The sequence below is a fragment of the Atta cephalotes genome (genome assembly GCF_000143395.1).
Source record: "Atta cephalotes unplaced genomic scaffold scaffold00048, whole genome shotgun sequence".
NCBI lineage: Eukaryota > Metazoa > Arthropoda > Insecta > Hymenoptera > Formicidae > Atta > Atta cephalotes.
In genome coordinates this window covers 2,324,724-2,337,821 of record NW_012130112.1, presented here as the reverse complement: position 1 = coordinate 2,337,821, position 13,098 = coordinate 2,324,724, and the positions used below count along the sequence as shown (strand labels likewise).

At 31.3% G+C, this 13,098-nt stretch overlaps 1 protein-coding gene across 1 annotated transcript in view; it reads left to right on the top strand.

The window, feature by feature from the left end:
• The first annotated feature begins 233 nt into the window (after positions 1 to 233).
• LOC105622808 (collagen alpha-5(IV) chain) overlaps positions 234 to 13,098 on the top strand; it is a 54,930-nt gene continuing 42,065 nt past the window's right edge. Inside the window, exon 1 of the mRNA XM_012204218.1 lies at positions 234 to 374. Within this exon, the coding sequence (XP_012059608.1) occupies positions 234 to 374 (141 nt within the window). The remainder of the gene's footprint in view (positions 375 to 13,098) is intronic.

The window sequence follows — 13,098 nt, the reverse complement described above, 5'->3', positions numbered from 1 at the left end:
CTGGCCGACGACGAGCTTAGCGGCACCGTTTCAGCACGATATTGCTGAACCGCACGTCGTCGCCGCTGAAACTGACGAGAACGAACTTGGAGATACTCTCGGAGGCCGCGAGAACGAAGAAAGGACCGGAGGTGAGACAACCCCTGGAACTATCCGCGAAACCTGCAGATTTGATCGAAAGATAGAGAAGAGGAGGAGGAGAAGGAGGAGGAGGAGGACCCCAGGCCGGCACGATGCGGCCCAGGGTCGCGTCAAGAATCATTGGCGATGCGAATCACGGAATCTCGCGGCCTGTTCCGCTTGTCCTGCGAGTCACCTGCGTCCTTGCCCTACTGGTGCACGTCGCCACGTGGATACCGATCGCCGAGGCTGTGGTGAGTACGAAACGTCCTTGGAATGTATCGCGCACCACCGCGAATTCGTGTCAATAATTACGCTGAAACGCCTTTCGACGAAATGCTTTTGTCTTTGGGGGATGATAGGAGTTACGATCGAGCGATGGTCCGGCGCGAGAAATGCATGCGATATCGCGTTAATCATCGTGAATATTCTGAAGGATCGTTAAAGACCAATGAGTCAGGTGGATGACACGCGGTAAGCTCGATGGTGGGATTGATGGAAACATCAAAGTTCGAAGTCCGTGTAAATTGGAGAACCGGAAATTGAACGCACACTAAAGATCACGTTGTGACGAATTTCTACGCAGCACATTTTTATGCGTCGATCGGATTACCGCTATTCAAAATTGTCAACATTGAGGTCGTAGTTATAATCGAAACGAATCTGAGGATATTGTGATTACATAATTCATTTGCAATAATCTCTCTTATATATCTCAACTATCCATCGTGATAGTAATCATTTCTCATATAATTTCAATGGAAATTTCGAATGTTTTTATTAAAAGAGTATTTTGGAAATTTGAGGTAATCAATTTCTCTAAACAATTATCTTCTTGATTGTCTGATATTAATCTTTAACAGAATTGTCATATGATCTCTACTGCTTTCCACATTTTAGTCGGCCATATTGGAATCGCCATTTTGGATTTAAGGGTTCTGACATCGAAGTCAACAACCTCAGAATTTGTTAAATAATAAACTATATAAAAAATATCTTTTTAATTTAATTTCTTTTTTGGCATCTTGTTATTTTTCTCATATTCTATTTATTATTTTTATATATAGTATTATTAGATAATAGTTAGAGTCTTTAACAATTTATGTTCTCATTTTACTTCCTACCATCTGAGAGATGATTCATAAGCGCGAAAATTGGTTGTCGCTACCAAAGGCTCGCACTTCGAAGTACATGATAAATTTCTATAAAAGTCAGTTCTAGTTGAAACAAATTTCAACGCTATTTATCGAGCATCTATTTATAGTGAAACATACATAATGCGAAAATTACAGCCGCACTTTTTTTACTTTTGACCCAAATTGACCCTCTTTCTCTCCCACATACATGAATCTTTACGACTTAACATTCGAACAATCAAACGTTTAATTTTGGAAACCAATAATTGTTTTATTTATTTAAAAAGGAATTATTTGATAATTGAAAAGAGAATTAATTGACTAAAGTCTTGTTTTAGATTTCAATATTTGCGAATAATTGAATAATTGAAATTTTTTTCTTATTTTTAATCTCCAAGTTTTTCTGCATTTACTGCAGATTATTTCTTCTTTTCTCGTCTCTATTTCATTCATGAAATAAGATACTATTGTCCTATGCAGTCATCAACTCTCAGCCGTTCCAATGCTAACGAACGTGGGTGTGTTTTGCTAACGTAGCGGATGGCGACGACATACCAGAGAAATAGTTTGATATCGCTCCACATCTGGGACAACTTCAATCACTCTTAGATAGATTCTACGGAGCCTAATTCTAGCCTTTCGTACTAACCGGACAATGCGTGGGAATATCAGAAGAGCTCTTTAAATCATTGACCTGCTGTTATGTCGTGGCATAAATATTCGCCTCTCGAAATTAATTTCGGAATTAATTTCATCTATCGCTCGTCAATTCAGCGCCGAAATGATATTATCTCAATAATCCTGATAATCAATCGCTTCATCTGACTAATTATCTGCAATCTTTTTCCTTCTTTATTTATTTTTGTTCGCAATTACACGCGTCAATTTGAAATTTATATAATATAATTCTTGAGTATTAGTGATCAATTCATAAAATTAATGAAATTAATGAATTATAAAATGTTTTATTTACTTTATTTTTAACTGATAAAAAAGTTTGATTTAAAATTATTTAATTTAAGATTATTTAATTATAAGTCTTTAGTGTGCAAGATACTAATCTATTATTATATTCTCGTTGCAACTGCTTGAGTTTTTGAAGTTACATTGACAATAAAAACATAATTTTCATATTAAACGAATAAAATTCAGACGATCATATTTACTTCTATTATGTAGTTCTTGATTTTCGATCACAATATTAGTGTTGTAAATAAAATTAGATAGATAGGGGAAAAATTAGATTAATAGAAATATTCGAAAAATTTATATTTTAATCCTAACAAAACACCGATGACAAAATCATCACTTTATATCCTTGAACGCATCATTATGGATTTGGCATATATTATTCATGCTTATTGAAGCGAGAAATATTCAAGATTCGAATATCTTGCCTTGAGACGTTATTAGATTACAATGATTTGAAATTATTAATCGTAATTATTTACATACAATATTCCAAAATATTCGCAACATAGTAAAAAAAATTAGTTTTTTTATATCAATCTCACACTATGTCGCAAATTTGAAAATATACGCAGTTGTTAAAAAAACACGCACTTTCCTTAATAATATATTAATTAAAGCATAGTCGATAGAAATATTTTTTGCGTGAAATTTACAATAGAATAATACTGATATATAATAATTTTGGAATGATATAACATATTTACACGAAAAAAAATATTTATGAAGAAATTATTGAGAATTAGTTCAAGATTTGCGTTTCTCTCTCACAATCAGAACAAATCAGTCCCATAGAATCAGTCTCCACAGGAGGTAGATGACGAATGTGATGTGATTCCACTATGAGCACAACGCGCAATTAGCCAATACAAAATTTCGTATAACAAACTGGTTCGTATAAAGACCAGAGGGAAGACCGAGCGATGTGTAACGGATGATTAAATCGGGCGTGAAACCGATAGTAACATAAGAGACCCGTGTGGAAAGCATCCATCAACATGACTCTGGGCGCCGTGTAATCCGAGAGCCTGAAACTGCAGCTATTCGACATAATCTCGTTGCAAAATAGACGTTATGGCATTTCAGTTAATCGATGACGATGCGTGTATCTATATGCTGACTATAGAGTACGCTCCTCCATTCCAGCTCCACTTTCCGTAATATCGCGAAACGTCAATATCTTTCTAGCTAAATCTCGAAGTGCTTTATTGAGAAAATAATTGGATTCACGATCAATTTGTTTCATGTAATCGACCAAGAATATATACTTCTTGAGTTGACGTGAATCATACTTCTAACATGATAATATTTACTTCTTGGTCAATTATATAGAATTGTGGCAGTAATACGAAGAAAGGAAAGTATGATTTTATTTAATTATTAATAATATATGAATAATGTGAGATACACATTTAATATAATAATACACTTATTCATGTGAAAAATAATTTGACAATATTTCTTACAGTGTTTATATTTATTACTCTTGTGCAAATAATATTTTTTTTATTCAGATTAGATAGCAATCAACATAATAATATACTCAACGATAATTTGCATAATTTACACAAAAACAAGTTATATTTACCGATGTCGTTGAAGTCACCCGGTAAACAGATACGTGGGCGATTTCGACGCCCGGATAGAGGACGTATTTTCGTCGGGGAAAACGTGAAAGAAAATTTTCGGATATAATAGAAAAGGGCATTGCCCAGTAGTCAGTGAGTCTGCGTCTCCTTATTTCTTCGGACAGGTCACTCACCATTGTATCAAAGTCATTCAAAATCGTGAGAACTCGCTTCACAATGAATTGAATCGACCTTTCACCTGACATTCCAGCTAGTATAACACAATGAAATTTTGCACAGACTAGAAAGAAACGTACAATAAATAATATATCAATAATAATAATATGTATCTATCAAATCTATAAATAATTAAAGTAAATTAAAATCCTAAAAACTTTCAATCATTCAAATAAAAGGTTAAGATTTTAAGTTTTTCTTTTCTCTTTTTTTCACATAAAAATATCTTTGATAAATTATAATGCTACTCAAACAAATTTATCTACACCTACAATATTTAACATTATCTTCTACTTTGAATTTCCAAAATTCTAATGAATTCGTAATGAATCATTGTAGATAGTATCTTGTTCTAGCACGCCCAAACTCTAGCTATAATAGCTATATTTATTTTTTGGTCGACGCAAGAACTCGGATAAAGATTCATTGCGTAGGTTTTTTATTATTAAATTATTCAGCAAAAAATCAATATATACATTGCTACGCTTTGTTTAAGTATTTTTGTCTGGCTCATGATATTATTAAACTTTATTATACATTCACAAAAAAAACAATTACATTATATTAAAATTATATCAAAAATATTGAATATAAAGGTGAAACATTTGACAAGAAAACGACGAAATTATATTATTTATCTCTACAGAACGAATTGGAGAGAACATTTATAGCTATTTATTTTTATCTATATAACATTACAGTAGCGTAATAATATATCACAACAGCGTGAAATAAAATACTTGCGTAACCTTGTAGAGAAATGCCTAACGCGATAATACAATATAAGGATATTTATTGCAAGCGGCAATATTACGAAATAATTTGCAGAAACCGTAATGTAGGTTGACGATGAACTGTACGAAGAGAGTCTGCATGCCGTTGTTGCGATAACGATAAAGCTTTCCTGTTTTTCTCCTAAAGGAGACAAGCATTGTGGGTTGTGCGTAGTCTGGATCAAATATTCATTTTGCAGACAAAGAAACATGACAAAGTGTTAGACGAACATCTGTCGTGAAGTGTATCCACGCTGTCCACTTCTAAATAGTCTCTTAAATCGGGGTCTAGGAATTAGAAGAGAGTGTTTTATAATGAAATGATTCATGCTCGGAAAGAAAGCTTTGTAACATTTAGGCACACGCATTTGATACGTGTTGTATTATTTAAGCCTATTATTATAGTTTAAGGAAGGATGCTCAGAGCTGTCTTAACATATTTGCTAACAATAAAAAACTCGAGATCTGAAGATAAACCAAATATGTTTTGTCTGCATCATAAACTTACACCCACCGCATCGATCCAATATTTCGAAATGTTATATATCGCTCTGCGTGGTTTCCCAAAATATGTCCGCGTTAAAAGATTACGTTACGGAATATGTAAAACAGTTTTATCTACGTGCTTATACACCGCGGAAATCGAACAAATAATATGTATTCTATTTTATATAACGTAATTCTACTTTAGAAAAGCCATATTCGTGTCTAGCCTACACCCAGTCGTCATTAATTAAAAATAATGAAAATAACAAACATTAATGTTATAATTTTGCACTCAACAATATAATTATGTAATATAATGTAAAAACCATGTACTATATTTATATTGTTGAAATACGAACATTAATGTTATGTTACTTTTAATTAGTGTTGATTGAGTTTCTTTGTCTTATTATTTAATGCAAGAGTAATTTCATTGCACAAAATTAAATTAAAACAAAATTTATTACAGATATACACTATATATAAAAAAAATATCTACGCGTATAATTAACGCTCTTGCGCTAATGCTCTTCCTTTACTTTAAATTATTATCGCGACTCATCGTACTTATAAATTCACTCTTTAATTCGCTTTATTGGATAACAGTGCTTTTTCAACATTCCCGTGAATGACATCACGTTTTCACGCAATTGAACCCAAACACATCGTTTACACATTGTTATTAATCTTCCGTTTTGTAATGACATCTGATAGCATAAATGACAAGGCGGCAATTTTAAAGGATACATTTAACAGCAGCTACATATTTCGTATTTGAAAGCTAACTTCAAATCTCTCTCGATGCATTTTGTCTAGACTTGTTAAGATGATATACTATTGAATACGTCATCGTGAAGAAAGGAAGCCATTAACGGTCAATGACATATTGTAATATATCGTTATAATATCTCATTATAATATGGGTGTAAAATTTAACTGTAAAACAATCCAAAAGCAAAATTGTATATAGAATTCTTGTCATTACATTAATAGATAATGCGTAATAATTAATAATTCATAAACACAGGTTAAGATTGCCTTCATCTTTTTCATTTTCATAAGTACAAAAATTTAATTAAAATATATAACGCAAACTACTCTGAAGCTTTTATACTGTTTATTCGAAATGCGTTATTATAGGTATATTAATGCAATAACATAAACTTCAAACAAATGACGTCACTCTTGAAATTAATTTATTGTTGTACGAGCTTGTAATTGACTCTTATTGACTAGCCTGCCACTTTATGATGACGTGATTCGAATAAAATTTTTTTTTTAAATAAACACAAAGATAGATTATATAAATTAATCCAATCAATGCGTTTCATAAAGATCATATAATTGTATTAATAATTTTATTCAGCTCAATCTATACAAATATATTTAAACTATATTTAAAAAAATCATATACTAATACAATATATTATAACGTTTTATAATCTATCAGATTTGGAAACTTCTCTGTTAATAATTATATATTCCCATACTTATCGTGCAGTCACGTATAATTTATTTAAAGAAACAGACTCATAGACGTCGATAAACGCGAAATAGAAAGTAGATAAATGGCTCACAAATTATCAATGACACATTTGTCTTTAAGACTTGAAAACTGAGATCATCGTAATTCCTACATCGCGCAAATTCAATAATATGTGCACTTATTAAAATTACATTGGCTAATTTCATAACCATTGAAAATAATTTCTTAAATATTATATACTTAACTGATATAATCAAAATAAAAAACATAGTTTTCAAAGATATTTCATTTGTTAAATTTTTATAAAAGGAATTGTAAATTGCAAGAATTTATTCCTACACGAAACAATCTTAAAATTGGAAAAAAATGTTAATTATTAAAAATAATAAGTAGTTTAAGTTATTATAATTTGGAATATAATAGAGATATTTACTGTTATAAATATGTGAAATTTATTGCGAAACTAACTTGGAAAACAAGGAGTGAAAAGTGTGTATTACTAGTTGTTTTACGACTCGTCGGGAACATAAAATTTGCTTGTAAGACTATTTTTGTCGAAATTCAAATCGCTTGAAAGTCTTGGTTATTTTTAGAGTTATATGGAACGAATGAAGTAGCTTATGATTGTAACCGAAAATAACGAAGTAGGGATTACCTCATGATAAAATATAAATTAGCTTCGACGAGCTGGACATAATTATTATCGTCTCGTCAGTTAGTGACAATGTAGGCGCGATGATTGTTAATGACATCACGCGATGCTGTCACTTGTTACGGTGCGCGTATGATCAACTGTTATTGAAAGTGATCACATTTATTCAAAAGCATTCCTATTTATTTTCATTTGCGGCTTAATAGAAGCTCCACGAATATTATAAAGCAATTTATCTTCAAAGATAGTTCTTACAAAGTTCTTTAAAATAAAATAAAAAAAACAGTTTTTATAAAATTTTAAAAATAGTTCTTATAAAGAATTAATTATATATTATACTAAAATTTGATTTCGGATTTTATTTTAAATATCAATTTTATTTTATATATCAAGAAATATAGATCTAAAGATTTATCAGATATTATTATATATTTTTAGAGAGAATCATATAGTAAATGATTTTATCTTTTATCTTTCTCTAATTTTTTTCAAATTACAAGAAATATTATTCTCAGAGAATGCTTTTGATGTATTATTAATGTTGAATATTTAAATTACGATTAAACCGCACCAGTTATGATACATATAATTACACGTAAATTGTATCTGTCTCTTCATCCGTGATTCTTTCACGCATGACACATTCCATGCGGCACGCGTTAGGATGAAAGCAGGAAAGGCGGTCAACAGTGGCCACTGACATATTCGTATTAAATGGCTTTAGAGTATGATGTCATATGCACAAGCAGACGACTGTCTATACATATAACAAACCGCAGGCGTGGAATAATAATGTTCCCAAGGCGACTGCAAATACTAATTTGCATCGTGCGTTGTGCGACATTGGTCTCCATTATGAGTAATAGTAATATAAACAGACGTACACGTAGGCGCTGTCGATAAATGTCAAAGTTACTCGCATCAGCGACTAATATGTCGTTTATTAGATCTGATAATATTTTCGAAAATCAAGTATGATAATATTAGAGATTGTCAAATAATTCTTAAGTTTTGATTTTATTTATTTTGTGCTTCAAATATTCATGGATTTACTCATGAATTATTAATATCTAATTATAAATATATATTTTTAATTAAAATAAAAAGTTTTTTATATTGATATTTTATATATTTTTTATGTTTTTTAATGTTTCTATATATTTTTGATATTATATACCAATTCTTATATAATAGAAATATCTAAACTTTGTTAACAATTTTTATGTGTATTTTAAACTCCTCCAGAAGGAATTAAATTTTATTTATATATTTTTATCGTTGGTTTATATTTGCGTAAATCAGTATTGGCGCTGACTTCTAATGCCTCGTGAATCTATGTCTTATTCTATAGTCTAAAATTATTTTCAGATCTGCATTTAGCTACATTTTTGGATACTTCAGCAAAATCTCTCTATATATCACTTATTAAAAATATAAATTTAATAAATAAATAAATACGAATTTTTTTTTTTAAGTTAATTCTTGAAAATGGAAAATACTTGTTAAAAACCTAATATTTTTCGTTATAATCTCTCGATAATTTCAATAGGGATAGCTTGGTCTAAGATTCTCTAAAACGCACATCACGGGTTTCCAGCTGGTAAACGTATCTCATGATGGCGTGGGCGATATCCCGTGAATGATAGGTCTAAGATTACTCACTAGAGGCATGAATGAAAGGCTTCGGTCAATTCGATGAATGATTCTTCAATTAATTATACGTGTTATGATTTGGAGCGTGCTGTTTCGCAGCCGCGGTGCCGCCTGCGATTCCATCGTTACATTTCCCGGCATTACGTCAGCTTATAAATTCTCGTACTTCGCTTATATTTTATTTATCGCCTATCCCGAGATAATGAAATAAGAGAACGTAAAATGCCTATAAAAAGAAAAACGCGATTATGCGAGACTAAAATTCCACGTTACATTTTTGCATATCATCGATGGCATTATCGTACGATTTCTTTTTTCTTCTTTTTCATGACTGCAAATTTTATTGCTTGCTATCGTATAAGAATGCTTATAAGAAGCATAATCTGTGGCGTAATCTTAATTCCCGCGTAATCGCGAACCCCGATAATTAACGCATGTTAAGACTTTCGCTGATATTAACTTTTGCTGCCCGTAAACACTTACTTCGCTGCAAATAAACGATTCATTGCGGCTGATAAACGCGCGATAATATAATTCTTCGAAATCATTTCACGACGGATGCTGCACGCGAAACAAGAACACTTGTAATAACTTGCACTTAATTCTCTCGTTCGATAATCATAAAAACGCGTAAATTATATATATAGTACTATCAACATTGCACGACCGATCGCTTCATCGCTTTTCACAAAATGAAATCCCAAAGCTATCGTGTCGAATGTTATCTAGGAGCACTATATAAAGCTTTAACAAACGCTACTTTCATTTGCGAATAACGCACATTACGTTTAATCCCTTCGTCATCGCTTCAAAACAGCTTACAAATTTTAAATTATTAATTAATTAGTATAAATTCCATTAGTATCTTTTCCATTAGTATTTTATTAAATCGAAGTAGAATGAGAGATTTTGCGGTTCTTAATTGTTTCTCAATTTTTCATTTTCATTTCTTAGCTATATGAAATTTTAATTTATTTTATGCGCAATTACTATCCTTTATCATCAAAATAGCATAAATACACCTTGGGAATATCATTAAATTCATTACCATTGCGTACGATAAGAAATTAAGTACCGAATGTAAAGCTCCACTCCGGTCGTCAGCCGGTAGTGATAAACTCCGCGCGCGGTTCATTAAATTCGTGGATCTCTGATTCATTTTTTTTCTTCTTTGCCTCATGTGCATATCGTGGACTCGTGGCAAACGCAGAGCGATGGGAGCACGGGATCGGCGAACGCGATGCAAGAATTGAGAGAGGAGCGTACCAACATGCACGTGCGATTGGAAAACAGCGGGTTATCGGAACAACCATAAACGGCCTATCCTCCTTCACCCTCGAGCTCCCGGGCTGCCTCTTATCAACGATTGTCACACTGAACAGTTTCATTCACGTTTGTAATAAATAACTTTAGAGAGTGATGTCATTCGGTAGTCGCACCGCTTGAATCTCGTTTGGCAAATCCGTATTAATAGATGATCTGTAACATACAACCGACGATTTAGTACAATTGAGGCTTTTATTAATTTTTAGTACCGGAGTAATTGCAGTACACGATTAAATATATAATATATGACAAGATATCTCTCTATTACATGTTATATTGTTAGATATTAAAAGAGCAATGGTATCTTAAGTTAAAAAATAACATTTTATTATTTTTAATTTCCATTTGTGTCAAAATGCAGATGAATCCATTTCTGTAGTTGATTTCAAAGTAAACAACGTTCATATTAATGTCTACACTTAGACAATAATAAACTAAATTTGAGTTAATTTTAATATATTTCTTGAGCTAAATGGTGATAACCTACAGAAAATAACTCAAATTAAGTCTTATGAATTTAATAAGTGTATAAAATATATAAATAGATTAATTAAAGTTAAGAAAATATAAATTATATATAAACCAACACAATGATATTAATCGCAAGAACGATTTCATATTATAATTACTTTGACAATTGTTTCAATAATTTTATCAAATTATATTCTATATGATTTTGGTTTTACATTTAAATTAACTAGATGTGGAATAAATAAAGAATTTTATATATGATATAAAACTTAAACCGAATTGGCGATTGCTCGGATGTATCTTATCCGTCACCGGCGATCTATGTGGGACATACAGGGGTGGACGCAATATCTCTTACGAAACAAATAACCTCGATGTACGCTATCGGTGAAGAAGTTGCGAGAGTTCAAAGGGTTAGGCACGATCTGTAACTTCTTTTTTGAAACTGACCGCAGTCCTGAGGAATCCGAAGTAGGGATCGATCTGGGATTTTTCTATCGACCATGAATACATATACTCTTCTTCTTCTTCCTCTTCTCGGAAGAGGAATGGTTTCCCTCGGGAGTAATCGGTTTATACACGGCCGGGGAATCTATTTTTGTTGGAATCATGCGCACTGCCCGAGGAAAGTTTTAACACTTTCATGGGGGGTGGGTGACCTGGAACTCTTTAAAATAGTATCGTTCATGTCTGGAAAACCAATAGCTTTTAAATACAGATTGCCCCAGAATCCTCGATCTTAAATTCAATAGGGTATTTTATGGTCAATTTTAAGTCGATTTTATTTTAATAAAGATACTCTGGCGTATCCATAATTATAGAATTATTGTATAACATATGCAATGTTACAATATTACTGTGATTTCGTTTAACACAAAATCAAAGTAGTGTATTTTATAAAAAGATTATTATAGAATGTTTATTACATGTGCTTATTACTGCATGTGTGTATGATAAATTATGTACCAAAGAAAAATTATTTTTACAGTTAAAAATTGTAATTTGCTTTGTTATGATTACTATGAAATATACATAATATGAAATATAATTACAACAATAATTTTTTAAAGAAAAATTAGAATAATTAATTTGTTCAGAAAACTGAATTAATTTTTTCTGTGTACTCAGAGAAAAAGACTAGTAGTAGTAATTATGATATGACAATTGTATAAGTTTTATTTATATATTATTTTATTTATTTATGAATATTAATTCTAAATATCTTACAACTTATATATAACTGTCACTTTTATAATTGCTGTTACTATGTTTTTCATACGTTCATGACTTAATCTTAGCAATTCAAAAATTAATATTTCTTTTAAACTGATTTTTAGGAAAAAATATCATTTATCGTATAAGACAACTCAATTCACTGAAAGAAAATTAGACACTTCATCAAATTAATCATAAAAGTCGCATGAACGAAATTTCTTCGACTCGCATCAAATTATCTCTTGCGTTGGTTAACAAATTGCTTTGCCATCTACCAATCTTGAAAGCAACATTGCACATCTTTACAACAGTCGTTCTTCACGAAGAGAAAAATAAAAGTCGTGACACGTTCTCGAGCTTGCGAGAACGATTAACTTCTCAACGAACTGATTCGAGAATTTCTCTCGCGGCCATACGCACCTCCCGGATATCGATTACGTACCCCAAAAATAGGGCGACTGCATATCCGTTTCTATTTCCACGACGGTCGATATCCATAGCGTACTACGCGAGATATTTTTCTCCCTCACGTGTCGCCGATAAATTAAACCGAAAAGTGGATCGACGAAGCTACATTTCGCTGCGTTTAAAAAAATTTGTGAGTTTGAGTCTTAAGAAGAAATCGTGAGTGGAATGTAGAATATAACTTATAACTTAGTGATACCTGTATAAAAAATATAATATAATTATATTTATATACCACTTTCTGTTTGTGGACACTACCATTTTTCTGTCTGAACGTGTTATAAGATTAGTACAATTATAACAATTTCTTTTAATATAATTTAAATATTTGTACGATCAATAAAATATGTTCTAATTTTTATTTGCTTGCTAAAATTGAAGTAAGAGTTAAAATAAATCTTAAAGAGCGAGTCCTTAATTTCAAATACTGAAAATTGCTAACATTATATTGTATAATAAAAATGTTTCAAATAATTATTTCTATGTACAATTGTCGAACAATTGTCTCAACGAATTGATTATTCCCAGCTGACATTGATGT